A 26,979-nucleotide genomic window follows, 5' to 3' on the forward strand; every position below is an offset into this window, starting at 1 on the left:
GAGGCAGCTGTGCGCTAATGTTCCTTTTCCTCCTGCAGGTAGGAATCACGCCCGGCCCCATCCTGGCCCCAGCGCCTTGGCACTGCTCTGTCTGATGTACAGCCTTGGGTGAGAGGCGGCTGGGCCCTGTGTTTATAATAAACCCTTCAGCCTGCTGCCAGCTGTGCTCGCTGATCCTGCCGCGAGCGCCACCACCGCTGCCTGGATCGGGAGGCGCCGGCACCTGCAGCTGGCTCAGCCAGGGAGCTGCAGCCTCTGCCACTGAGCCAGTCTACAGGGCCTGGCCTGGAGCCCTCTCCTTAAGCAGGGCCAGGAATGGGCTCAGGGCGTCCCAGCCAGGGGCCAAGGGCCCTGGGAAGCTGAGACAGGAGCCCCAGAGGAGGCTGGGAGCTAAGAACCAGCCAGAGCCAGGCTTACAGCAGCAGAGGTTTATGGCGGCTGATGCAGTGCATTGTGGGTAACACAACACACCAGTCAGGCTCCAGGGAGGGGGATGGGGGGGCTCCGGGGATGGGACCCATCCAGACAGAGCTCGCGTTTAGTGCCTGAACTGAGGAACAGGCGAGGGGATGCGGATTTCCTGGCCCCTCTCCAGCCGCCGCTCACAGTCGATCAGGTAGTTCACTCCATCTATCACCAGCTGCACCAGCTCCACCTGAGGCAGGAACACAGAGCCTGAGTCAGGCGCCTCCTCTTCCCGCAGCCCAGGGGCCACGGCTGAAGCCAGTAGCCCTCTGTGCCCACACAGCACTTCCTTGGTAGCCCTCCCCGAGCACGGCCTGGCTCCTGTAAGGCGCTGGGCATGCAGTGATGCTACTACCTGGGCACAGCAGGCCCTGCACACCCATAAGCACGGGACATCCTTGGCTGTGGTAATCGCAGGTGGCACCCGCAGCTCAGCCTAGGCCCCCCGTGCCAGAGGACACCATTCCAGACAGCAGCATAGCACCCTCATTCCTTCACAGCCCTCCGCTTGGCTCCGTCCGTGGGCCAGGAGCCCAATGCTTCCCTCAGCTGGCTGGGCTGCAGTTTGCCCTCCTCCCCCATGCAGACAGGCGAGCGCTTGCATTCTGCACCACCTTGCTGGCAGTGCCCTCCCGTGCCAGACTTTGCCAGAACATCGACCCAGGCAGGTACCTCAGATTTTCCCAGGCGATCCAGATTGGAGATGTCAAAGGTGCTGCCAGTGGTGGCCGTGTCCACCCCGCCCGTCCCACGCTTCTGCAGCCGCAGGTTCTCCAGGATCTTGGCGAATCGGGTGTCCTGGAAATGCAGAGAGGCGTTGGGTCAATGCCTTGTGAGGGAGACTGGGTCCCTGCTGAGGCAGTTGAGGAGAGCAGGGCTGGGGCCTCTGGAGCTAGGAGCCTGGAGAGGCTGCCAGGCCTGGGTGTGGGACAGGGGAGCCCAGCCAATGAGAGTGGGGAGTCTCTTCCCTGTAGGGCCCTTTGATGAGAGCGCAGGGAAGCCCTGCCGTAGGGATTGTTCCCAGAGATGGGACGCAATCTGGTCTGTGGCTGGGCCCAGGGCCACCTCGGATCTGTGTCAGATGGAGCTGTCTGCACTGCTCCTCACGCCAAGCAGCTGCTGTATCTGTCCCATAACTTTGAGAGAAGCCCCAAATCCCGGGACCCTCAATGGGTGTTCTCCTGGCTTTGTGAGGTCTGACCTGCCCCTAGGCTCAGCCCTGCTCTGAGCAGCTACAGCTGCAGTTGTACCTTGCTCAGCAGCGGCAGTTTGATGTGGACCCCTGCACGCAGCCCAGTGCCCAGGTTGGACGGACACGTCAGGATGTAGCCTAGCCTCTCGTTCCACATGAACTCCCAGCCTCGCTCCTGGATTAGTCTCTCCACCTGGAACCCAAGAAACAAGTGCAGGTCAGCCTCCCGGTCAGCTCTCCCAGCACTGCCCAAACAAAGCCTGGACCGGCTGCTACAGAGCTTGGGGCTCAGCAGCCCCTCCAGTGTGAGCCACTGACACTGGGCACTGTGGGCTGAGCCTACCCCGCAGAGGGCCATTTCACTGGGCAAACCGGGAAGGTCAGGCCGGGGTGGACTTGTGCTCACCTCCTTCAGGCCCTTGCAGAACCTCTCAAAGACCCGCTTCATGTTGCCGCCCTTCTCCATGGAGATGAGGCGGGTGTGATCCTCCTCGTTGATCCAGATCAGGAAGGTCTTCTCGTTATTGTGCCTGGGGGAGAGGACAGTTTGTCAGCATCCAGAGCCACAGCTGGGCTGGTCAGATGCTGGGCAGCTCACAGGCAGGAAGTGCCCAGCAAGGGTCAGCCCCTGTGACAGACTAATGGTGGGAGACTCTTGGGCCAGCTCTGGCTTGCAGGTGGCACCGCCATCTGGGAGGAAAGCATTGATACAGCCCGCTGGGGAGCCAGCGAGGTCCCAGCAACCAGGCCAAGCCTGCATGCCGTCTGGGCCGAGAGCCCTGATCCTGCCCCTGCTGGAACGGAGCCAGCTAGATCCCAGCAGCTGCAGCCAAACCCTGACAGCTACACGGCAGTTAAACAGTCACACACCCCCAGCCAGTGGGCTCAGGCTAGCCACGATGTGTAAGTGCAGTGGGGACACTCCCTAAGGCAGCATGTCTCAAACAGCCACCAGTGCATTTGTCTGCAGCCACAAAACTCCACAGCATGGTCAGAGATTGGGGGGGAGCAAAGCCACGGCCCCTCCTGGCAGCACACAGCTATTGCTCCTGACTAGCTGTTCCCAAGGCAGTGGGATGTGCCACCTTGGGGTTTGCGCTGGCACCACCAGCAGGGTCGATGCCCTGCACCACGCAGCCTCCCCAGGGCCTCTGGGCAGTGCCTCTGGAGACACGAGGGGCCAGTGTGTGCGGCTCCAGAAGCAGCTCTTGTCCATGGAGGTGGCTATAGTGTTTGGTCACTGGGGCTCCCCCGAGCAGCTCCCCCACTCCAACCTGCCCAGGGCATGGGGAGCTTGGGACACTGCAAGTGACTGGTGAGTTCCCCCCCACCTTCCCCGGGGCCATGGGCTCTCGCTGAAGGGTTGCAGGGGGCAGGCAGAGAGAGGTTTGTCAGAGCAGCCACCAGCAAGAGTTGGCGGCCGCACCTTGAGGCCACCAAAAAATTGGTTGTTAGAATCCCTGGGCTAAGGGGTCTGGGAGAGCCAAGTTTGGCCCCTACAGCACAAAGAAGCCACAAATGATTTCTCTTGGAAAAGCAAGCGCCTTGCTGGGGCCTGGTTGTAAGGGGCGGGGGCAGCAGGGGTATGAGACGTGTGGGGTGTGAGTTTATATGCATTTGCCTACTGCCAAGTGTAAACATGTAGGAATGATTCTAGGCCATGCTCACAGACTAGGGGACTCTTCTGGGAAGCAGGGCTCTGAAAAGAGGTGGGCGTCCTGGTCAGCTGAACAAGAGCTCTTAGTGCGATGCTTTGGCCAAACGGGCTAATGCGATGTTGGGATACATAAACGGGCAAATCTCACATCAGAGTAGAGAGGGTTTTTAACATCTGTATCTGGCACTGGTGGAGTTCTGTCCAGTTCTGGTGCCCACTGTTCAAGAAGAATGTTGATCAGTTGGAGGGGGTCAGAGAAGAGCCCCGAGACTGATTAACAGGTTAGAAACCTGCCTGGTAGTGAGTGAGTGGTGACATTGAAGGGCTTAGATAACTTCCAGTTGATCGCTCTGATGATAAAGTCAGCCCTCAGGAGTGTTTGAACTGGGTGTATGGAGGAGGATGAGAAAGATGATGGGAGGGGGGTTGTAGAGAGGGGGATGTGGTCATGGTGGGCGGGTGGAGGCCATGTGTTATGGGGGGCTGGTTGTAGAGGGAAGTGGCTATAAGGGTGTGTGTGTGGAGGGGAATGGGGGGGTAATAGGAGGTGTAGTTCTGGGTATTGTGCTGCCTTGTGTGGCCACGGCAACTGGCTAAGGGCAGTGCCTGGAGTCCTATTGGTATTTCTGCCAGGCCCCTTTGCCCCACAGGCTGTGTGCTGTCAGCTGCCCAGATGAAAGCAGTGGATCCATACCAGATTCCTCGGGCATCGGGCCAGTCCCGGGCCATTCCTGATGCCGTCAGTAAGGGGGAGACGGGCTTGTCAAAGAGGAAGTGATCCTGCGAAAGGAGGTGGGGTGTGATCAAGACACCCACAAGTAGCGTTCCCAGGGGATACCCTGCCCAGACCCTGAGCTCTGGCCTCTGCCCTCCCCTGTGCCCCTTCTGATCAGCTCCCCAATCCAGGGCGGACCCAGCTGCCTTTGTGGCCTGCAAGTTGCACTCTGGGAGCTGGGAACATCAGGGGCAATCTGTGCTGTAATCACTGGGCAGGGCCAACTCCCAGCAAGATCGACAGTGGCTGTCCCTAAGGATCCCCTTCATTAGAATCCACTCTGGGGCTGGAACTGCTCTGGAGCCCCAAGAGGCTATGGCTGGATCTGCCCGGAATTGCCCCAGGTCCAGAGGCTGCAGGGCCCAGCAGGATGCTGGCAGCACCCATGAGGCCAATCATAGGGAGACAAGGAGTGGGAAGTGCTGCAGGAGGTGCTGGGCTGCAGGGTCCGTGGCCCTTGGGACTAAGCAGCATGGCTGTGTTATTCCCCTCTGCAGCCAGCACGCTGTGGAGCCAGCTAGATCCCAGCAGCTGTGCCCAAGCGTGCGCACAGTCCGGGAAGAGAGCACCAAGCCAGCCTGCTGCAGAGCCAGCAGTGCAGCAGATACCATCTGCCATGCAGGACAGGGAACCTGGGTGGGGCAGGCCGGGGTAGCCACTGAGGAGTGTGAAGGGCAGGTGGACAGAGGGTGGGAGGGGGATGCAGGCAGTGGCAGGGAGAAGAAATGGGCAGAAGCTGAGCTAGTATTTCTGGGGTTCTTTCTCCAGGGCACCTGCCAGTTTTGGCCCATCTGTGTCATACCCTTCCCCTGCCTCCAGCAGCCCCATGGCTGGCCCTGGCCCTGTCCCACTCCCTGGAATGGCCCTGATGCGTGTGTCCCCCATCACCCCATGTGGTTGCTCACATCAATGAGCTGCTGCTGCTCCTTCTCCGTCATCTCGCTGAGGCGATAGTACCGGCCGGCCAGGTCTCCTGTTAGGCCGCTCAGGGCATCCACAGTCACCTTCTCCACCTCTCTCCTCTCAGCGCGGGTGCAGGCGGGGGGCAGGCTGAGCCCGCGGATGCTGCGCCCTGTCCGGACCCGCGATGATAGGACGTAGCGCTCATCGAAGTAGCCGGACTTAATCTGGGGGTAGAAATGGGCTGTGGGAGGTGACAGTCCCAAGATGGGAGCGAGCCTGGATCATCAGTGAGGAGCAGATGGGGTGGGGAAGGGAAGCCAATCCTGGCTGGTAAGAGCTGGGTCAGTCCTTGTCTGAAAAGCCCCTCAGATGGTGAGATGTGGGGGTTACAATGTGTTCCCCCTCCCCTGCGCCCCCAGGGCTGCACCAGCATCTGCAGCAAGTGCCTTGGGACTGAAACAAGTGTTGGACTGCTGATTTTTTTGCCAAAAGACTCATGCCTGAGGGTGAGTTGGTGGAGTCACATTATGTGTGGGTGGAGCCTAATGATAAGTGGGTGGAGCCAGGAGTTTTGCCCTCAATTTCCCATTCTGCCCAGTTAGGGGTTAGAGCAGTGTCCTCCCTGGTGCCAGGGGTACTGGGCTCTGATTGTGCCTGTATGTCACATTTTGGGGTGCAACCCAGACCGGCAAAAGGGCAGTTATGGGCTAGCACCATTAACTGCCCACAGGGCTGGGCTGCACAACTAGGTGCTTGTAAGGTTTCCCAGGGCTTTTGACTTTCCCTACGGGAGCTTCCCTGTCCAACTTTCCCCTTGGTGGGTTCCCCTCCAGGACAGCTCCTTATGCACTTTGCAGCAGAATCTGCCCTCTGCTCATCTGCAAACTCTGGCAGCTGACAAGTGGGATAGTGTCCTCAGTCCTAGGTACTAACTTCCAGCTCTGAACGTGAGCGACTTTCCTCCGCTCCATGGCCCCCCACATCCGAAAGCACACTGCTTTCTTCTGCTAGCCAGAGCTAGACATTTCTTCCCTCCCCCAAGCAGTCTGGGTCTTCCCCATGCCCTTAAGGGTCCCAGAACTATATTCCATTTCACCATAGGGTCCGACGTTCACAGCCTGAGTCACGGGTCAGCCGGCATTTCCCAGCAGCATTTCCGTAGGAATGCAGGCCAACATCCTGTCTAAGCCTTCCCGCTTAGCCAGAGGTATAGGAATTTTATATCTGCCCAATGCCAGGCATTCTCCCTCCCGGCCAGGTAACATGCCAGTCTCTCTGACCATTCTTTCCCTGGCCAGAGAAATCTGGGCACTGGGTCCCTGCTCCTGTGCATTCTTTGCCATTCACCTTGGTAATGGTCATAAATTCCACAGCCACTGTCTCTGAGTCAGGCCTCACAAAATTAACGAGGGGCCCCGCAGGCTTCTCTGTGTTAATGACAGCTGCAGTGATCTGGGTTGGGCAGGGTGTGGGCTTATCTTCTCTTAGTTTAGAGCCGTTATTGCTGGTAGCCCCTTCTTGGACTGTGCTCCGGAAGAGGGGGCCTGTGATGGTGGTTTCTAGCAAGGGAGCAAGACTGGGGAGGTGAGTGCCTGGGCTCCCAACCCCCCTTTCTCTTCCCAGGGACAAAATGCCTCCCTCACTTAACACTGGGCTCCTGCCCTTTCCTCTGCGGCTTGCACTCATTGGCCGCGCCGGCTTGTGCACAAGAATCAGCCGGAGGTGCTGTTTTGGGGACAGGCCAGGGATTTATCCCAAATAGCTTGTTTGGCTTCTTCAGAACATTGCTCCTGTGCAAAAAGATCAAACAGCTGTTCACAGCCCTCTGCCTCCTTCCCCTTGCCCCCAGTTTCATCAGACCACATGGCTTATACACACCATCTCCAGGACTCAGCTTGTCCTTCATTCTGAGGTTTCAAAATGTTCTCCTCACCTCAGGAGCCACTGAGCCTATGCAGTGTGGCCTCTGTCAATTCTCCATCGTTCAATGCTTGTGTAATTTCCGTTCCATTAAAAACATGTAAAGCTGCCCCGAGTAACTGCTACGGAACATTGGGCCCTTATGAACCTCCCAGCTGGGTGCTCCTTGGGGAGAGAGAGCCCCTGTGAGCTCTGTCCATGGCTTCCCCTCATGTCCAGGCTCTGCAGTCTCTCCTCCTTTGTCGGTGGCTCCAGGGATCACTGGTGCACAGCTGCTACTGCTCTTTGGCTCCGCTGTCCATGTCCCATTGTTGGTATTCACACTCTCCCTCCCTTTGTTCTGGTTCCTATTTCTGCTATTCTCTTGCTGCTTTCTCAGCATCTCTTGTTAGGGCTTTTTGCTCCTTTCCTACCTTAGCTAGCTCCAGCAATGGTTTTAAATGCCCTTTGTTCTGTAGTTCTCATGCCCAAAATAGACACAATAACCCTGTAACCTTTCTCTGACTGCTCCCAGCCTGAGCACTTGACAATCACTTACACGGTTTTACCAGTACTTAGAGTGGAAAATTTCAGTCCACACAGCAAGCCAGGTGCAAATCTTGTTTGACTACGAAACGATGACAGCTTGGCGTACAACTCAGACCAGTGAGAGGTTGGCTCACCGCTTGTTCCGTAACCCCGTAAAATGCTCTGATGCTGTAGCTCCCTGTCTGGACCCTCCCAGCCAGCAGACAAGCCCGCAACTCTGACTCCAGCAGCTGGTTTGTTACACCCCAGCCACTCTCTGTTCTCCACCAGCCTTGGTGACTGTTCACCAAGTCCCCCCAGTCCCAAATTTCGTCAAAACTGTCTGCCCTGAAGCGTCCAGCCCTCTCCTGGAACGTTCAGAGGAGTAATAAGATCTGTTGGTCTGTTGAAGAGACAAAAGCACAGCAGCTTGTTGCTTTAACTGAAGCTAACAAGCACCTCAAGTCAAACACAGCACTGGGCTGGCCTAGACTCCAAGTAAAACGTGTATTTAATCACAAGATCAGTTGTAGTGAGTTCCAGTGTAAGGGATAAAATCAGAAATGGCTACAAGCGAATAAAACACGTGGTAGTGACTAAGACTTACCACCACTCCAGCTTTGGATCAAGGTCAGATTTTTACCGCACATCCTTCCAGCAAGAGGCTGCCGCCCCTGGGGGAGGGGTTCTCACAAAGTTCAATGTGCTCAATTCCTTTGTCTTCTTCAGTGAACAATCACTGGGGGCTCTTTGCCCCTCTCTTCGCTAGCCCAGTGAACTACTGAACTGGCCCCTCTCAGGGTCCCGTGCCCCAGCTGCAGGAAAGGTGCCATGGAGTCTGATGAAGAAGACTCCATGCTGGTTTCTTCTCACTGCTGCTTTCTACAACACAAATTGATCTGTCCCTACAGCCTCCGATAGGCCAGTGAAGACCACTTGATGGTGATTGTTAATTGTGATTGCACCTGGAGGGAGGGAGGTCAGCCTTTCCTTTGTCTGGCAAACACCTGTTTACCCACTGCCAGGCCTGTCTGCTTGAACCATACCGTAGTGCCATAGTTCCTTTCCATTTCCTTTCCCTTGGGTGTTTATGGTACATGCTCCATGCAAGACTATTATTGCTCAGCGTGTTATCGATTTTCCAATGACACCTGACACAACACTATTAGATACAGGTTAGGACATAAGGGAGTTAGGGACACTGCAGAGGTCAGGCCAGCTAGAATCATTACCTGACACCAGTGAGCCCTGGCCCTCTGGCACTGGGATGCTCTTAAGGCTACAGCGTTTGACCCCAGGGTGTTACGCACCTTACTGGCATCCAGGTCCGTGGGGTGTTTCATGGTCCGTGGGTTGTAACCATTGTGTCTCTCCTGAATCACAGGGTCAAATAGGTCTGCAAACACCTGGCAACAAGGCAGGGATTAGAGAGAAGTCCTGGGGAGCAGGGGGCCATCTGCCTGCTGGGGGATAGGCCTACTATCCATTCTGTGCCTGGCCCAGCAGTGCAGGGAAAGGGGAGATGGCCTGTCCCTGCAGCACTGTCCTGCAGCCCGAGTGCTCCCTAGTGCATCTTCCATGTAGGGTCCAGTGCATCTTGTAATGCTGACCTTCCCTCCACCCAATGGGCCTGTGGGCCTCACAGGCATTGCAGCTTAGCTGCAGCCTCTTCCCAGGGAGAGGCCAGTGGAGATAGGGATTGCAGAGCAGGGACAGAGAAGAAACTGACTGGGTGAATGCACAGGGCACAGGCAGGCCAGGAACCCAGGGGAGTTCAGAGATGGCGCAGCAAAGACTCTGCCTGGGACAGAAATGAGGATGTGGCAGCAAAACACTAATCATCCCAGCCACCCCCAGCAATGTCCTAAACCAAGCCTTGCTCCCTCCTCCCCAGAGCACTGCAACCCCCAGAGCCCCAGTGCACCCTCCTACCTCCATGTCTACCCCTCCAGTGCTGCAACCCCTGCCAATGGGGGGTTATGGGGTTAGAGTGTAGGGTCCCTGCACAGTGGTGGGGGTGTTTATGGGGTTAGAGTGTAGGGCATTCACAGGCAGTGATGGGGCGTGTATGTGTTTACAATATGGGGGCCTGCGCAGTAATGAGTGGTTAAGGGGTTAGAATTTAGGGACATCCCTTAAAGTAGTGGGGCGTAATGGATTTAGAATAATAGAATTATAGAAATGAAGGGCTAAAGGGACCTCAAGAAGTCATCATGTCCAGCCCCCTGTGCTGACGCAGGACTGAGTAAACCTAGACCAGCCCTGACAGGTGTTGTCCAACCTGCTCTTAAAAACCTCCAGTGATGGAGATTCCACAACCTTCCTTCCAACCTCTGGAAGCCTGTTCTAGAACTTAAACACCCTGAGAGTTAGAAAGTTTTTCCTTATATTTAACCTAAATCTCCCTGGCTGCAGATTAAGCCCAACACTTCTTGTCCTACCTTTGGTGGACATGCAGAGCCATTGATCCCCATCCTCTGTATAACAGCCCTTCACGCAATTGAAGCCTGTAATCGGGTCCCCCTCAGTCTTCTTTTCTCAAGACTAAACATGCCCAGTTTTCTTAACCTTTCCTCACAGGTAATAAGAATGGGAAGACTGGGTCAGACCAAAGGTCCATCCAGCCCAGTGTCCTGTCTTCCAACAGCGGCCAATGCCAGGTGCCACAAAGGGAATGAACAGAACAGGGAATCACCAAGTGATCCATCCCCTGTCACCCATTCCCAGCTTCTGGCAAACAGAGGCTAGGGACACCATCCCTGTCCATCCTGACTAATAGCCATTGATGGACCTATCCTCCATGAACTTATCTAGTTCTTTTTTGAACCCTGTTATAGTCTTGGCCTTCACAACATCCTCTTGCAAGGAGTTCCTCAGGTTGACTGTGCATTGTAAGAAGAATTGCTTCCTTTTGTTTGTTTTAAACCTGCTGCCTATTAATTTCATTAGGTAGCCCCTAATTCTTGTGTTATGAGAAGGAGTAAATAGCATGTCCTTATTTACTTTCTCCACACCAGTCATGATGTTCTAGACTTTGATCAGATCCCCCCTTAGCCGTCTCTTTTCCAAGCTGAAAAGTCCCAATCTTATTAATCTCTCCTCATACGGAAGCCGTTCCATTCCCCTCATCATTTTTTTTTTGGCCTTTTCTGAACCTTTTTCAATTCCAGTATATCTTTTTTGAGATGGGGCATCCACATCTGCATGCAGTATTCAAGATGTGGGCGTACCATGCATTTATATAGAAGCAATATGATATTTTCTGTCTTATCTATCCCTTTCTGAATGATTCCCAATATTCTGTTCACTTTTTTGACTGCGGCTGCACATTGAGTGGATGTTTTCAGAGAACTATCCACAATGATGCCAAAGTCAGGTTTTCTAAACCTTTCTCATTTTTGTTGCTCTCCTCTGGAGTCTCTCCAATTTGTCCACATCTTTCCTAGACGTGGTGCCCAGAAGTGGACACAGTGCTCCAGCTGGGAGAATCTCACCAGAACGAACAATTACCTCCCATGTCTTACATACAACACTCCTGTTAATACACCCCAGAATGGTATTAGCTTATTTTCAACTTCATCATATTGGTGACTCACATTTAGTTTGTGATCCACCACAGGATCAGAGCCGCTCAAGGAACCAGAACAGCTGTGCCACACCCAGCCACCACAGGTTGCACCTGGTGAGCCCACGCTTCTTCATGGGGTCAGAGTGCAAGGAACCCCGTGTGGTGACTGGGGCGGGGTGGTGGTTACGGGATTTGAATGAAGGGAAGCCCTGTCTGGTGACTGGGGCTGGGGGGGAAGCCCCATGTGGTGACTGGGGCAGGGATTATGGGTTTAGAATGAAGGGAAGTCCTGTGTGGTGACTGGGGTGGGGGAGAGAAGCCCCATGTGGTGACTGGAATGGGGGGAAAGGGGGAAGCCATGTGTGGTGACCAGGGTGTGGTGGTAGTTATGGGGGGTCAGAATGAAGGGAAGCCCGGTGTGGGTGTGGGGTGGATTTATGGGGTCAGAATGTAGGGCAGGGAAGAAGCACGTGTCAATACCTCTGGCCTGCCCTTTGGCCAGCATCAGTGGTTGGTATAGGTTAATGTTCAACAAGGCAGACATGCCTTTAGTTTAGAACAAGTTCCCCAGATTCTAATAAACCAGGAACCACTTGAAGGAGCAGCCAATGGCCCATCTAGCTCACTACTGGACTCCATGTTAATGGGCTGGAATCCCTCTCCCCTCCCCCCACCCCGCCTCTTGAGCCCCATTGGGTCAGAGGTATAGCCCTTACAGTGCCCAGTGCTGGGTGTGTCCGGAAGGATCAGATGTCCCATAATGCACCTGCTTGTGCAGTGCTTTTCTGGAGATGGGCAGGTCATCCTGACCCCAGCTGGTGACCCCTGGGCCCTTAAAGCAGGAGGGCTAGGAGCCCATGTCCTTGCAGATGCTATTCTCCATCAGGTAAATGTCTGACGGTCAGAGGTCACAGTGTGTTGAGGCCAAGGAGATGCATGCTCAAGCTACGGGTGATGGTGCAGGGCTCGCAAGTGCTGTGGGCGTGAGATGCTGTCTGGCTGAGGCTGGGGGTTTTGTGCTACTAAGATTATTATGCAACGCTTTAGAGTTGCTCTGCAGCTCTGGCAGCTGCTCACCTCGTAGGACTCTTCATCACCAGCTACCATGCCCACAGTCTTAATGAAGGGATGCCCAGGATTGTCCACGCCTGTCTGGATGCACTGGTCCAGGGTCCAGCTATTGGGGGTGGTTTTATCGCAGAGCTGGGCGTAGATGGCAGGGGTCAGGTTACTTGCCATGCAGTTGTTGTGTTTCCGGAGATCTGGATATTCGGCGCTGTGGGGAGACCAGAACATGGGGAATGTTTAACCCTCTGGGCTGGAGCACTGGCCTTTTTTGGATATCAGTGTGTCCTGCTCGTGTGTCAGGGCACTGGGATCTGCTCCCTCTAGGCTTTCCACGTCCTCCGCCCCCAGTGGAGAGGAGGCCTCAGTGGAGGGAATACCACGTCAGCCAAGATTGCTGCTGGCCCCTGCAGACTGATGGTAGCCTAGCTGAAGCAGCAAGCTCATGGCTTCCCATATGTGAATGCCAAGGATCTCCTTCTCTGGCCCCATGCAAGGCACTGGCTCCTCTCACCTCCTTCCAGCTCCAGTCTCACTGCTACCTCCTCTGGCCTTGCTCCACCTCACTCTCTCCTGCACTCCACAGTGACTCTTGCCCCTACCTCCCCTGCACTGCCCCGTGCCAAGAATTGCCTCCCTGCACTGAGGTGCTGGACTCCACCCCTCTCTGCTCAGCCTCTACTCCCAAGTCACTTCCACCAGGCGCAAACACAACCAACTCCTCCCTGGCCTGCCCCTCTGTAAGCACCTCTGGGCGGAGGCTGTGTTCCCCTGTCCCACACAGCGCTGAGATCACTGTTGGGGCAAAACAGAATAAATGTCTTTCCACTCACCATCCATGTGTCAAGAAAAGGGGAGCCCAGGTTGGGCTAGTGGGGGGCTGCAGGGCAGGAGTGAGGAGAATGGGCAAAAAGGGTGCTGGGGCTGCTCTGGCAGGAGAACCCAGCCCAGGTTTTCTGAAGGCTTTAAGAATTTGGGAGCTTCCATTTTGGTTTATTTCTCCTCAGATCCATATTTTCTTCTCTTCCAGTCAATAGAATTAGGTGTCCAGCCTGCTCTCCACAAGCCCACTAGCCCCCGTCTGCATCTTTAGCCATCCACGGCTTTTGAAAATCTGCCCCCACATTCTATGTGTTTTGTACAGGGTCAAGCACATGGATGGTTCCTAATAGGGATACATCTGTGAGCCACTGCCCCTGGGGTCCCTGCACCCCTTGGCTCCTTTGTTGAGGTTACCTGCTGATGTCTGGGCAGGAAGGAAGGGATGAGCAGAAGGACAGAGAAGGAGCCAGTGACCCCAATCTGCAGCTGTCAAGAACTGCTCCCAATGGTGCAGTTTATTTCATTAGGGAGATGCTTGCCTTTAATCAGCTTAACAAGAGTTCTTCTCTTGACCTCATTCTCGGCTTAGAGAAGCTTTGTGCTTTTCCTGTGTTCACTGGGGGCTTGGCAGGGAGGGCACCTGGCCACAGCCTCTGTGAGCTGAACCCTTCCTCCTGGTAATGGGGCAATCTGAGCCAGGCACCTGTTAGCTCAGACAAAAGGGCGAAGGGCTTGACATGAGTCTTTCAGTGCTAGAAAGCGGCTGCCGTGGGTCACGGGGCCAGTCTCCATCCTGGAGAGCATAACCTGTCCCCGGCCCCCATTGTAGGTACGCTGATCCTAGTCGGGGGTGACAGAGGTTCCCAGAGCATTCCCATTCCTAGGAAAATGCGCACAGAGGTGGCCGGTGATTCCCACTGCAAACAGTGTGTTCTAGCCCCGTGAGGGCCACCTCGTCAGGCTATTGGAGGGAAGCTGGGTGGGAGCTGGATGCTGGGGGGCCAGAGCTCAGCAGACGTTGGCCCGCTGAGGTAGGTTCCTGGTATTTGGGAGCAGCATGCTTTACTTCAGCACAGGCGCTGCCCTCTGGGCATGGCGTATTTGTAGCAGTCACAGTCCTCTTCTGTCGCTGCCTCCCCCACCTGGCATCCAATACAATGCACAGCTCTGTGAGTGCAGTCGCCTCCACTGTGGGGCCCCAGGAATGTGTCTGCCTCTCTCGCCTACATGGGAACAGTGGGTCCTCTGGCTGGGCAAGGCCCTGCAACTTCTCTGAATCCAGGGTGGGGAGAAAGGGAGGGACAGCTTCTGCTGACTGCTCTGAGCAGACACCACTGGCCACGGGCTAACTGCTCCATAGGGGGACTAAATCCAGTCTGCTCCAGGCTGAGCGCTCTTTCTTCTCATATGGCCTCAAGCTGGCAGGAGTAGGGGCTGGCAGGAGTAAAGCTGGTCCAGACCATCTCAGCTCCAAGAAGAGTGTGCCGCACCCTGCAGCATAGCCTGGCTGGTTCCAGTGTTCCTCACACTGGTGTTTGCCCTCTGCCACAAGCTAGCTATTGCCCCATGTACAACCTGACACACCTTGTCATGGACACACGCTGCTGGTCCCAGATGTGCATCCACAGCCTCTTCCCCATGACATTGTGAATTCTAGCTGGGCAGATTCCCCAGGGGAAGAGCGGGGAGCCCCCGGCCCTTTCAGTGTCTGCAGAGCTGGTGGAGCAGCTCCAGCCGGGGCTGGACATTTCAGCAGAATGCAGCTTCTTGTAAGGCGTTAAGGGCTCCACTTGTAAAGAGCTGCCAAAGGAAACCATCTGCAGGGCACACATAGATTCATAGATTCATAGATACTAAGGTCAGAAGGGACCATTCTGATCATCTAGTCCGACCTCCTGCACAGTGCAGGCCACAGAATCTCACCCACCCACTCCTACGAAAAACCTCACCTATGTCGGAGCTATTGAAGTCCTTAAATCATGATTTAAAGACTTCAAGGAGCAGAGAAGCCTCCCTCAAGTCAACCATGCCCCATGCTACAGAGGAAGGCGTAAAACCTCCAGGGCCTCTCCATCTGTCCTGGAGGAAAATTCCTTCCCGACCCCAAATATGGCGATCAGCTAAACCCTGAGCATATGGGCAAGATTCACCAGCCAGATACTACAGAAAATTCTTTCCTGGGTAACTCAGATCCCATCCATCTAATATCCCATCTCAGGGGATTTGGCCTATTTACCCACACGTTTTGATTAGTCCTACAAAACCCATGGAGTGTGCCAAGTACTCCTCCTGAGCCCCCTGCTGGCACCTGTTCATTGTGTACTATCTGTCCGTCACAGCCACAGAGCTCGCCTGTACGAAGCGGGTCACGAACTGATACTGTCAATCTCCTAGGAGAAAGCATCATGGCATCTGGGGCTCCAGTTACTGGCTGCTGAATACTGGGGGGACCCCCCATTTGACCTTTGCAGGGTTGCCTGTCCCAAACAATCTTGACTCAGTCCCCCAAATCAGGAGATTGTGTTAAATCTCCTTTTCAGCCATAATACATATTGGGTTCTTGTACTTTGGCTTGTGGTCTGTGAGCCTTTGGGGTCCTGTTCAAGGCAAGGCCAAGTCAATAAGTATAGGGCAATTCTCAACAAAGGAGCTTATTTTTGGAATTTCATGTACACTCCCCCATCATAGATCATTAGAAAGCTTCTGTTATGTATGTTTCGATGAGGTATGATGTGGAGCTGTTGAGTGGTGGCATAAGCCTGTAGGTGAGGTGAAACAACGGTACCCAAAATAAAAGACATTTTTTGCACAGTTACAGAGACTGCAACATGATTGTGACTGCCGTTATTACTGGTCAGTTTCAAAACCTTAATATGGGGTTTGGGTCAATACTACTAAATAATATATCAAAAGATTTGTGTTGGTTTTCTATCAACAAGTTTTTTTTCTCAGAAATTAAGCTGTTTAGCACGTGGCAAAAGTGGTGAATATCAACATTTTGCAATATACTAACATGAAATATTTTCACAACACATATTTTTAATTGTCAAAGGATCTCACGAGTGATTACAATAGTTTTCTATATTTTTCAACTGAAATTTGCTGACCAGTTCAGCGTCACACTGAATATTGTGAACCAGTAGCCATAGATTACATGTTCTTAGTTTGTACTGCATAGTGGATAGATGTAAATATACATGAACTTATCTAATGTAATCTTCTCCAGCTGTAAGCTTTGCTCCATACAAAATAACATCTAGTCTGCCTGGCAAAAGGTTTTAGTTTGTAATTGCCTATGCATGCAATACTAGCCTTTGAAATATTCTAGAAACTAGCTTTGTAATTCAGTGATATTTTTAGGCACAGGTCAGCATTAGTGTTGGAGATGACAATTCACAGCTGCATATTGCACTTGGATCAAAGTGCTCACTAAACAAAAATGGCAAGTTGGATACTAACATACAGATTTGTGCTAATTTAGATCTGTATATTGTACAAAATGAAATATAACAATATTCTCTGGGACTTCTACCTCAACAGGGAAGTTATAATATATGAAGACATGGAGGATACAAGCCCCTTAAAGCTTACATCAAAGAGAGAAAAGGAGTACTTGTGGCACCTTAGAGACTAACAAATTTATTAGAGCATAAGCTTTCGTGAGCTACAGCTCACTTCATCGGATGCAGCTCACGAAAGCTTATGCTCTAATAAATTTGTTAGTCTCTAAGGTGCCACAAGTACTCCTTTTCTTTTTGCGAATACAGACTAACACGGCTGCTACTCTGAAACCTATCAAAGAGAGAGACTCTTCACAAACTTTGAATATGTGTTATCAGTCAAGAAAATTAAAAGAAGGCAAAACTGTCAAAAGCCACCAGTGCTAGTCAGAATTTGGTGATGCCAGCAGCAGAAAGCAGGAGAAGTGAATTCTATTGGTGGCTGCAGGATGAGTTTTCTAGTTTAGATGATATGCCACCAATGCTCTCTCCTGGGGGGTGCTTTCAGAAATACACAAGGAAGTTGAATTTGGCACATGTCAGAGTTGTATTGAACCCAGGAAAGACAAATTCTGAATCTGGTCAGAGAGCAACCTGTTCACCCACTTCTATAGCCACCTGAGCAAGCACATCTTCCAGCAACTGGTCCTATTGCAGTGCTTTGCCTGAGAGAAACCCACAAGGGCAAATTTCATAAAATAGAAACATTTGAGAGAACAATCTGAGAGGAGATGGTGACATGTTGCTCAGAATATCTGGGAAAGACAAACTGCATCCTTAGCAATCAAATCACTCACCATGACTTTCTTCCTACTTTAGTAAAACTAATCATAAAGCAAAACCATCCAGTTACACTGCAACAATAGTCAACTTGTGATATGGCATTTTCTGAGCTGATTGAAGAGAGACAATGAGCTTATGTACAACAAGATCCTTCATGTCCAAGCGCCTTCAAAGATATAAAGCCCTACTTTCCTAAGATGTGGAAACTACACACTATTACAGGCAAGGTGAAAAACACTATATATGGTTCTGCAATTTCAGTCCATGCACAGCATGGACAAGGCAAGTCCACCATTGTTCTATGCAGCACAATAACATTAGCTGGTATAATCTGAAGCAAGAACTTTATCTACAAAACATTTGGATGACTTTTTTTCTGGTGAGTGAGCCTGACAAAATGCTTTCAAATGAAGAAGTGGCTTTGAATAGTACCACTTTAATCCTTTGGTCTGAAATAGGCAAAATGAAATCCTCTGAATATTATCCAAAGCCAGGTGATTGTAGTCTACAGAGATGAGTCACTTTTGTGCCCTAACTGGTGCAAGATTTTGTCCTTTCTTTGACAGATAAAGAGGCACATAATTCAGCCAGCAATGAGCATCCAGAGTGCATAGTATTTAACAGTTCCAAAAGTATCACATGAATGCTCATAAGCCTTGCTGCACAGCCACACTGCGAGTCTGGGTCTTCCAATTGGACAAACCCTGAGCAGATCAGTAGTGACTACAGGGCTCTGGGGGCCAGACTGAAGGGGCAGGGGCACAGGCTGTGTTCATGTCCATCCTTCCAGCTGAGGGTAAGGGCCCAGGCAGGGAAATGAACATCCTGGAGATGAATGCTTGGCTATGCAGATAGTGTTGATGGGACAACTTTGACTTCCTTGACAATGGGATGCAGTTCTGAAAGGAAGGTCAGGTGCATCCCATCTCTTCGCAGCAGACCAAGAGGCACCAACTAGCAAGTTAGTGAGGAGGGCTGTAAACTAGGTTCAAAGGGGACAGATGACAAAAGCCTTTAAAAAAGATGACTGTAAGAGAGGGTTGAATGTTGGGGTGGGGTGGAGCGTATGGGAAATTACAATAGAAGCATCAAGAAAGAAATCAATAAGGGAATCTGCTCAACATCTTAGATGTCTATATGCAAAATAAAGGAGTATGGGGAAAAACTGGAAGTATTAGTACATCATTTAGCTTATGATTTAATTAGCATCACAGAGGCTTGATGGGATAAGTCTCATGACTGGAAGATTGGTATAAAGGGGTATAGCTTGTTCAGGAAGGACAGGTGGGGTAAAAAGGGAGGTGGTGTTGCATTGTACATCAAGCATATACACTCTTTCTGAGATCCAGAAAGAGGTGGGAGGTAGACCAGTTGAGTAAAAAGGGGTAAATAAGCATGACACTGTGGTAGGGGTGTACTGTGCACCACCAAATCAGTCACAGGAGGTGGATGAGGCATTTCTAGAACAAATAACAGAAATTTCCCAAACACAAGGCCTGGACTCTACCTATCCAGACAGCTGTTGGAAAAGTTGTATGGCAAAACACAATGTCCAATAAGTTCTTATAATGTTGGGGCCTCTGTGTGTCAATCCCCATGGAGCAGAGAGATGTTAATTAGGGTGAAGGGCTGAGCTTCAACAGAAGATGTTATGATCTTCCCAACAGGAAAGGTTGAGTGATACCAGATGGACTCTTGTGGCTTGTTGCAGCTGGAAGTTCCCTATGGACCTTCAACAAGAGGACAAAAGACTTTTGTCGTGGTTCTGCCTCCTCCCGGTGAAAATGCATCAAGCAAGAGACTCCTCCCATCAACTGAGCTTTGCAGCTGAAGGCATGTGGGAAAAGGAGAACACAACCCCTAAAAAGAAGGAACTGATTATCCCTGCTGCTTGGACTATGTATGTATAGGGGTTGCCTTGAGGCAAAAGCAAGAGATCCCCAGCCACTTAGGTTGGGTTAACACTAAAGGACAAATAGAGCTGACTGATTATAGAAGCTTCTATTACCTCTAGAAACCGAAACTAACTCATTTGTCTGTTTGCTTGCTTTAACTTTGTAAATAATGCTCTGATTTTCTTTTCCTATTTGGTTAATCTGTATGGGATTGACTACAAGTACTGTCTTTGATGTGAGATCTAAGGTGCAACTGACCTGGGGTAAGTGACTGGTCCTTTGGGACTTGGGTAACCAGAATATTACTCAAAAAGAACAGGAGTACTTATATCTTCATAGATTCATAGAAACTAAGGTCAGAAGGGACCATTCTGATCATCTAGTCCGACCTCCTGCACAAAGCAGGCCACAGAATCTCACCCACCCACTCCTACGAAAAACCTCACCTATGTCTGAGCTATTGAAGTCCTCAAATTGTGGTTTAAAGACTTCAAGGAGCAGAGAATCCTCCCTCAAGTGACCCGTGCCCCATGCTATAGAGGAAGGATAAAAACCTGCAGGGCTTCTTCCAATCTGCCCTGGAGGAAAATTCCTTCCCGACCCCAAATATGGCGATCAGCTAAACCCTGAGCATATGGGCAAGATTCACCAGCCAGATACTACAGAAAATTCTTTCCTGGGTAACTCAGATCCCATCCATCTAATATCCCATCTCAGGGGATAAGGCCTATTTACTCTGAATATTTAAAGATCAATTAATTACCAAAATCACATTATCCCATCATACCATCTCCTCCATAAACTTATCGAGTAGAATCTTAAAGCCAGATAGATCTTTTGCCCCCACTGCTTCCCTTGGAAGGCTATTCCAAAACTTCACTCTCTGATGGTTAGATACCTTCATCTAATTTCAAGTCTAAACTTCCTGGTGGCCAGTTTATACCCATTTGTTCTTGTGTCCACATTGGTGCTGAGCTGAAATAATTCCTCTCCCTCTCCAATATTTATCCCTCTGATACATTTATAGAGAGCAATCATATCTCCCCTCAACCTTCTTTTAGTTAGGCTAAGCAAACCAAGCTCCTTAAGTCTCCTTTTGTAAGACAAGTTTTCCATTCCTCGGATCATCCTAGTTAGCCCTTCTCTGTACCTGCTCCAGTTTGAATTCATCCTTTTTAAACATGGGAGACCAGAACTGCACACAGTATTCTAGGTGAGGTCTCACCAGTGCCTTGTATAATGGTACTAAAACCTCCTTATCCCTACTGGAAATGCCTCTCCTGATGCATCCCAAAACCGCATTAGCTTTTTTCACAGCCATATCACATTGGCAGCTCATAGTCATCCTATGATCAACCAATACTCCAAGGTCCTTCTCCTCTTCCATTACTTCTAATTGATGCATCCCCAGCTTATAACTAAAATTCTTGTTATTAATCCCTAAATGCGTAACCTTACACTTCTCACTATTAAATTTCATCCTATTACTATTACTCCAGTTTACAAGGTCATCCATATCCTCCTGTATAATATCCCAATCCTTCTCTGAATTGGCAATACCTCCCAGCTTTGTATCATCTGCAAACTTTATTAGCACACTCCCACTTTTTGTGCCAAGGTCAGTAATAAAAAGATTAAATAAGATTGGTCCCAAAACTGATCCCTGAGGAACTCCACTGGTAACCTCCCTCCAACCTGACAGTTCGCCTTTCAGTAGGACCCTTTAATCAATTCCTTATCCACCTTTTGATGTTCATATTGATCTTCTTACTATATCTTCCATTCTATGCATCCGATGAAGTGGGCTGTAGCCCACGAAAGCTTACGCTCAAATAAATTTGTTAGTCTCTAAGTTGCCAAAAGTACTCCTGTTCTTTTTGCGGATACAGCCTAACACGGCTGCTACTCTGAAACCTGTCTGAATATTGCTGTGATCCTTTGTGATGGATGGACTCTTACACCAAGGCAGGCTCATCTAGGTGGTGAGATAGCTTAGAGCACCCAAGGGGACTGTCTATGGCTTCATGTTCAAGCTGTCACAGTGCCTCAGGGGTTTATATTTGGTAATTAGTTGGTGCAATCTAAGTACTGTATAGAAATCATTGCCAGTCTGGAGTTTGTGCCCTGGTTCCTAACAGCCTGTCCTGAGGTTGGTACTTATGCTCTTGAATCAGCAGGCAGCGTTGCGTTGCATTGCCTTAGTCCTCCTACATTAGCATGAACCCCTGTGACGTTATGAGTGTAATATCTATACCTTATTCCCTGATAACCAGAAACTTCTATGCCTAAACTCTGTACCGTTTTCTTTTTACTTCAACATTATCTTAATAAAATTATAATATCTCATTGAAAGGTGACAGGGTCAGAAAGAGTTAATTAACTCCCAGACTGACCTGACCCATGGCCGAACTTTAGAGACTGGTTAGGAAGAGATGGAAATGAAGAGAGCTTTGAAATGCAGCCTGCATTGTTAGAGATAGAAGAGTAGATGTTTGCTCAGGTCTTGTGATGTAAGCAAACAAGTCTTGTCTATGGCTATAGCTTTGATTCAAAGATCAAAAAAGGAATATTAACATTAACAATTAACATTTAGGAAGATACTTGAGTGAAATAGTATTATTGTCTCTGTCTCTTTGAAGGTTGTGATAAACTGTATCTGAACTGTTTAATGGATAAATTATCCTATGCTAATTGCCATGATGTTTGGAAGAAGGAAAGTTAAGCCTATTGTTTTCTCAGGCCAAAAGGCTGCAGGAAATGTATAAAAACCTTGGGACATGATCCTTCTTCATCTCAGATCTGCTTTGGGTTTCAAGAGGGGGAAACCTTAAGTCATAAGGATTGAGATCCCCAGTCACTGACTGGAGTCACCCTGAATATGGACATTGGACTATAACCTATGGACTATTTCTACAAGCTCATCTCTGCCGTGTATCTGAACCTCAAGAATTGAATTCAAGTCTGTATGTATTTTGATCTTTTAACCAACACTCTCTTTTCTTTTTTAATAAATGTTAGTTTAGTTAATAAGAATTGGCTATAAGCGTGTATTTTGGGTAAGATCTGAGTTATCATTTGACCTGGGTCTGGGGCTTGGTCCTTTGGGATCAGGAGAACCTTTTCTTTTATATGATGAAATAAGATTTTCAGAATTTAACATCCTATGTTTGACAGGTGTGTCTGGATGGAGGCCTGAGGCTGGATACTTTAGGGGAACTGCATTTGGATGTCTGAGTAACCAGGGAGGTGCTATAGAAGCCGTTTTGTGCTGGCTGGGTAAATCTAAGTATTGGAATATCCACCAGTGTGTGGAGTTTGTCTGCCCCATTCTTTTTGCAGTTCACCCTGATTGACCACAGCGGGCTCCCATGGGCAGCACCGTCACAACCCCTCACTCATGTCTTTCCCTAGTGGCCCCAAACACAGCCCTGACATGCTGGAGGTGGTAGGGGGCAGAGATTTGGGTGAGAGCACTTGGGCCAGTCATTGAGGGCAGGGGTGAAGGTGGGGAGAGGGTTCTTAGGAAAGCAAGCCAGACCAGGAGCACACGTTCCAGTCATAGGATGATCAGGGTGACAAGATAGCAAGTGTGGAAAAATAGTTGCCTATATAAGACAGCCCCTAATGTTAGGGCATCTGGTCATCCTAGCAGTGGGCCATGTGGATAACTCATGGCTGCTCTGTCCAGCTATGGGACCTTTCCCATGCTGTCTCAGGGCCTATGCCTTTCAAAGTATGTATAGTGCCCATGCCCCAGCTACCAGCCTAGAGCCAGAGGGTTAAAAGAGACCCAAGGATCACCTACTCTAACCCTCAAAGAGTCGAAGGCTGCCTGTCACCTCCACGCCCCGGCCTGTGGAAAGTCCTCCCCCAAGGGTCAAGCTCATCGTGCAGGAACTACAGCTTCTTCAGAGCCTGGCTCCAGCCCCCTGGGAGCTAAGGCCCAGCCCTCCCCAGGGCCACTCCCAGGGCCAGGGGCTGCTCCAGGGGCCCTGGGAGCATGAAACAGGGATAGACCTTGCTGCAGCCAGGTGGGCTCAGCCAGAGTCTGCAGGGAGGAGAGGTGTGCTGAGGCAGGAGGTGCTCTTAGCTCCAAGGCACAGAGAACTCCCTTGCCCAAGGTCTGTAACCCACAGACCTTGGGGTGGAAGGAAGGGGGGGATCCCAGGCCGATCTTCTGCCCCAATCACTAGCACCCATAGGTGCTGGAATGAGGGTGCTGGGAGGCTACCACACCCCCTGGCTTGCAGTAGTTTCCATCCCACACAGGGTTACCGTTTGGTTCAATGGCTCTCAGCCCCCCACAGTACAAACGGTTCCAGCCCCCTGCAGCCGCTGCCGGCCAGGACTCCAGCCCCTGCTAGCACTCCAGGAGCTTTTCAGCCAAGGCAATCTCCAGCCAGAGGTGAGCCCCCACAAAACGATCCAGCCTCCCCGCAGAGCGTCCCCAGCGCCGCCAGACCCTGCCTCTGGCGCAGGGCCGCAGCCACCCGCCCGGCCCCTGTACGCTGGGCAGGCGAGGGCAGGGGCAGGGGCAGGCCCCGCGCCGGGCGGGTTACCCAGCCAGCCAGCAGGCGCCGGGGGAGGAGAGCCGTCCAGTCCCGTCCGGCTCCAGGTGCGCTCCCGCCTGCGCTGCCCGGCCTGCCTGGGGCAAAGCGCTGCTCCGCTGGGGGACAAAGCGGGGCGCCGGGAGCTGCAGCCGGCATAGCCGGCCCGCCTGCCGCATTCTGCGGGCAGGGCTCAGCGCCCGGGGTTCCAGGCGCTTTAATCCGGATCAGCGGGTGATCCCTGGCCCCATATGCTCCTCCTGAGCATCCCGGTCCCGGAGCTTTCCCGGCCGGGAGCCAGGACGGCTCCGACCTTACCCCGAGGGAGACGCAGCGGAGCTGGGCTGGGGATATTCCCCGAGGGGCCCGGGGCAGACATTGGTCCCTCTCCGCCGCAGCCGCCGGGGGAGGCGCAGCCCGAGCTCTGCAGCAGCTACGTGAGGGCTCGGGAGCCAGCCGCAGCCCGCGCTGCCTGCAGGGAGCCAGGCCAGCTGGGACCGACTCTTCTCGGGGGCAGTCCGGGGCTGGGCTTCTTCCCACCCCAACCCCCACGGGCCGGAGCGCCGATCAGCCCGCCCTGCCCCCAAAGCGTCTGCGCCCCCCGCACCCAGCCCAGGGCGCTTTCCCCAGGCTCCAAGGGCGCCCCCTCCCCACACTGGGAGAGCGAAGCCCCCCTCTAGCTTTTGCACGAAGCCCAGGGAGGGTCCCGGCCGAGCAGCGAGCCCTGCCTGGTACCTTGGTGGATAGCGGCGCCGCTGCCTCTCGCCAGCGCTGACAGCGTCCTGGGTGAGCAGGAATCCGGTGGCCAGAGACCCGGCTCCCACCACGGCCAGGAGGCCGGCGGATTTGCGAGCGCACAGGACGCGGGCGAACGTGCCAGCCATGCTGCTGGAGCGGGGCGCTAGGAGCTCGGGGAGGCAGCCGGGGAGCGCTGGAGCCAGGCGCGGAGAGTGCGAGAGAGACGGGGGGGGGGGCAGGATGTGATGGAAATAGGAACCGCTCCGCACAGGGGTGGGGGCGGGCAGGAGAGGAGATTACAGCGAGCCGCAGTGAGCTCAGGACCGCAACGTGCCAGCCTGGCCGCCCCAGCCTGCAACAGGCAGCCTGCCCCCCACGCCCCGCGGTCCCGGGCACTGCCCCCTGCACCCGCCAGCCACAGCCCCTCGCCGCGCCCCCTGCGGCCCCGGCCCCTGCACCCCCCCTCCCCGCTCCCCCTGCGGCCCTGGCCACTGCCCCTCCCCACAGCCCCTCCCCGCACCCCCTACGACCCCAGCCACTGCAATCCCACTCCGCAGCCCCTGGCCTCTCCCGTCCGCTGCCCCGGCCATTGCCCCCTGCACCCCCCCCAACAGCCCCTATCCCTCTCTCCCCGCCCCCGCCCCTCCCCGCGCCCCCTACGGCCCCGGCCACTGCACCGCCCTCCGCAGCCCCTCGCTGCTCCTCCTGCACCCCCCGCCACAGCCCCTCCCTGCGGCCCCTGGAGCCCCCCCTGTTTTGTTGCCCTCCCCCCACCCCCTGCAGTGTTGCCCTGCCGGTGCTTAGGGGACCGGAGCCGTCCGGCCCCGGGGATGTTCGCTGCCCGGGTCTCTCGGGGCAGGACCGGGGGCCGCCTGGGGGCTCGGCGCTTGGCGGCGGTTTCCTGGTGCGGGCGCCTGGGTCAGCACCCGGGCTGTGGACAGCGCAGCAGGGCTGGCCGGCGAGCCGGGCCCGGGAGCTGAGAGCGGCCGGGGGAGACGGGCTCGGGGCTGCGGGGAGGCTCAGAGCTGGAGGCGGGATGCGACACTGGGCGAGCCCCGTGGCCCGCGCCATCCGCCCCCCTGGTCCTGCTCTGCTGGCCCTGCTTAGCGCACTGCGGGGCCGAGCTGCCCCTGGGCGAGGGCAGGCTGGGGAGTCTGTGCTGGGGGGCAGGGTCGGTGCGGAAGGCGGCCGGAGCAAAGTCCAAACGCAGAACTGAGCTAATAAAACACACCTAGAAACCGCTTTCCAGCCAGGCCCTGGGCAAGCCCTGCCATGGTGCCAGACGGCTGGCTGAGCTGACCACCCCCCTTGTGCCACGAGTCTTGCGGGGGGACATAGAATCGCAGGCCTGGAAGGGATCTCCAGAGATCTCCAGTCCAGTCCCCTGCACGCCTGACAGGACTAAGTATCATCTAGACCAGCCCTGGCAGATGTTTGTCCGACCTGCTCTTAAAAACCTCCAGTGAGGGAGATTCCACCACCGCCCTGGGCTATTTATTCCAGTGTTTAACCACCCCGAGAGTCAAGGAGTTTTTCCTAATCTCCAGCCTAACCCTCCCTTGCTGCAATTGGAGCCCATTGCTTCTGGTCCTGTCCTCAGAGGTTAAGGAGAAGAATTTTCCTCCCTGCTCCTTGTAATGGCCGTTTATGTATTTGAGGACTATTCTCATGTCCCCTCTCAGTCTCCTCTTCTCCAGACTAAACAAACCCAATTTTTTCAAGCTTCCCTCACAGGTCAGGTCTTTTAGAGCTTTAATCGGTTTTGTTGCTCTTCTCTGGACGTTCTCCAATTTGTCCCCATCGTTCCTGGAGTGAGGCACCCAGAACGGGCCAAGGCCCAATGAGCACGGTATGGAGCAAGAATGACTTCTCATGCCTTGCTTACAGCGCTCCTGCTAATACAGCCCAGAAGGATGTTCGCTTTTTTTGCAACAGTGTTACATTGTTGACTCATATTAAACTTGTGATCCACTGTGACCCCCGATTCCTGTCCTCAGGACTCCTTCCTAGGCAGTCATTTCCTTTACCATAAGCAGCTGTGGAGTTTTCCCATAGGCAGGGACCTGACTCCTTCCAGCCCTGCAGTTGCCCTGGCAAGTTTCTCTGTTTCTGAGTCTATTGCTGCTTATTGACCTGCCAAAATGTTGTGGGGCTTTGGCACTTCTAAAAAATTGGCTCAGTGTGTCTTGATTGGCACACACAAAAGTGGAGGCACTCAGCAATACAGGTGACAGTGCAATGACATTTGCCCTCTGAATGTGCTGCCACTGTAGAGCTCCAGGGAGAGCTCACATGCCTTACCCGCCCCGCCCCATGGCAGACTGCGCTGCACTGCAGTGAGCCATGGAGGGAGGATGCTTATGCCCCTCTGCTCCAACATTGTAGAGCCCTGAGGCTGTTCTATGGTGCTCCTCGGGACCAGGTCAGCTCTTGGTCGTTCATGTATCAGGGAGCTTACAGCCAGATTTGTGCCCCACTCCAAGATGTACCAGGCAACAAGTCTCTTTCTGCAGCGGTGCAGCAGTCCCAACCCCTACAGCAACTGCAACTGCTCTTTGTGCTCCACCCCCAGCTCCTAGCAGTGGAGCCGTTTCTCCCTGAGCCATTTTCCTAGGAGCCTAGGAAATGAGGGAGGTGGGAAG

General features: G+C 52.9%; 1 protein-coding gene across 1 annotated transcript; it reads right to left on the reverse strand.

Annotated features, from left to right (window-relative positions):
* Window positions 1–414: 414 nt before the first annotated feature.
* LOC119862465 (creatine kinase U-type, mitochondrial) lies at window positions 415–24,722 on the reverse strand. Its single transcript, XM_038419206.2, has 9 exons — window positions 24,335–24,722; window positions 12,065–12,263; window positions 8,730–8,825; window positions 4,995–5,216; window positions 4,009–4,094; window positions 2,064–2,187; window positions 1,716–1,850; window positions 1,138–1,263; window positions 415–655 (listed from the first exon to the last, which is right to left on the reverse strand). The coding sequence occupies exons 1-9, from the start codon at window positions 24,481–24,483 to the stop codon at window positions 539–541; spliced, it is 1,254 nt and encodes a 417-aa protein (XP_038275134.1). The 5' UTR covers window positions 24,484–24,722; the 3' UTR covers window positions 415–538.
* Window positions 24,723–26,979: the final 2,257 nt, after the last annotated feature.

The sequence above is a fragment of the Dermochelys coriacea genome, chromosome 10 (assembly GCF_009764565.3).
Source record: "Dermochelys coriacea isolate rDerCor1 chromosome 10, rDerCor1.pri.v4, whole genome shotgun sequence".
In the NCBI taxonomy this organism is placed as follows: Eukaryota; Metazoa; Chordata; order Testudines; family Dermochelyidae; genus Dermochelys; species Dermochelys coriacea.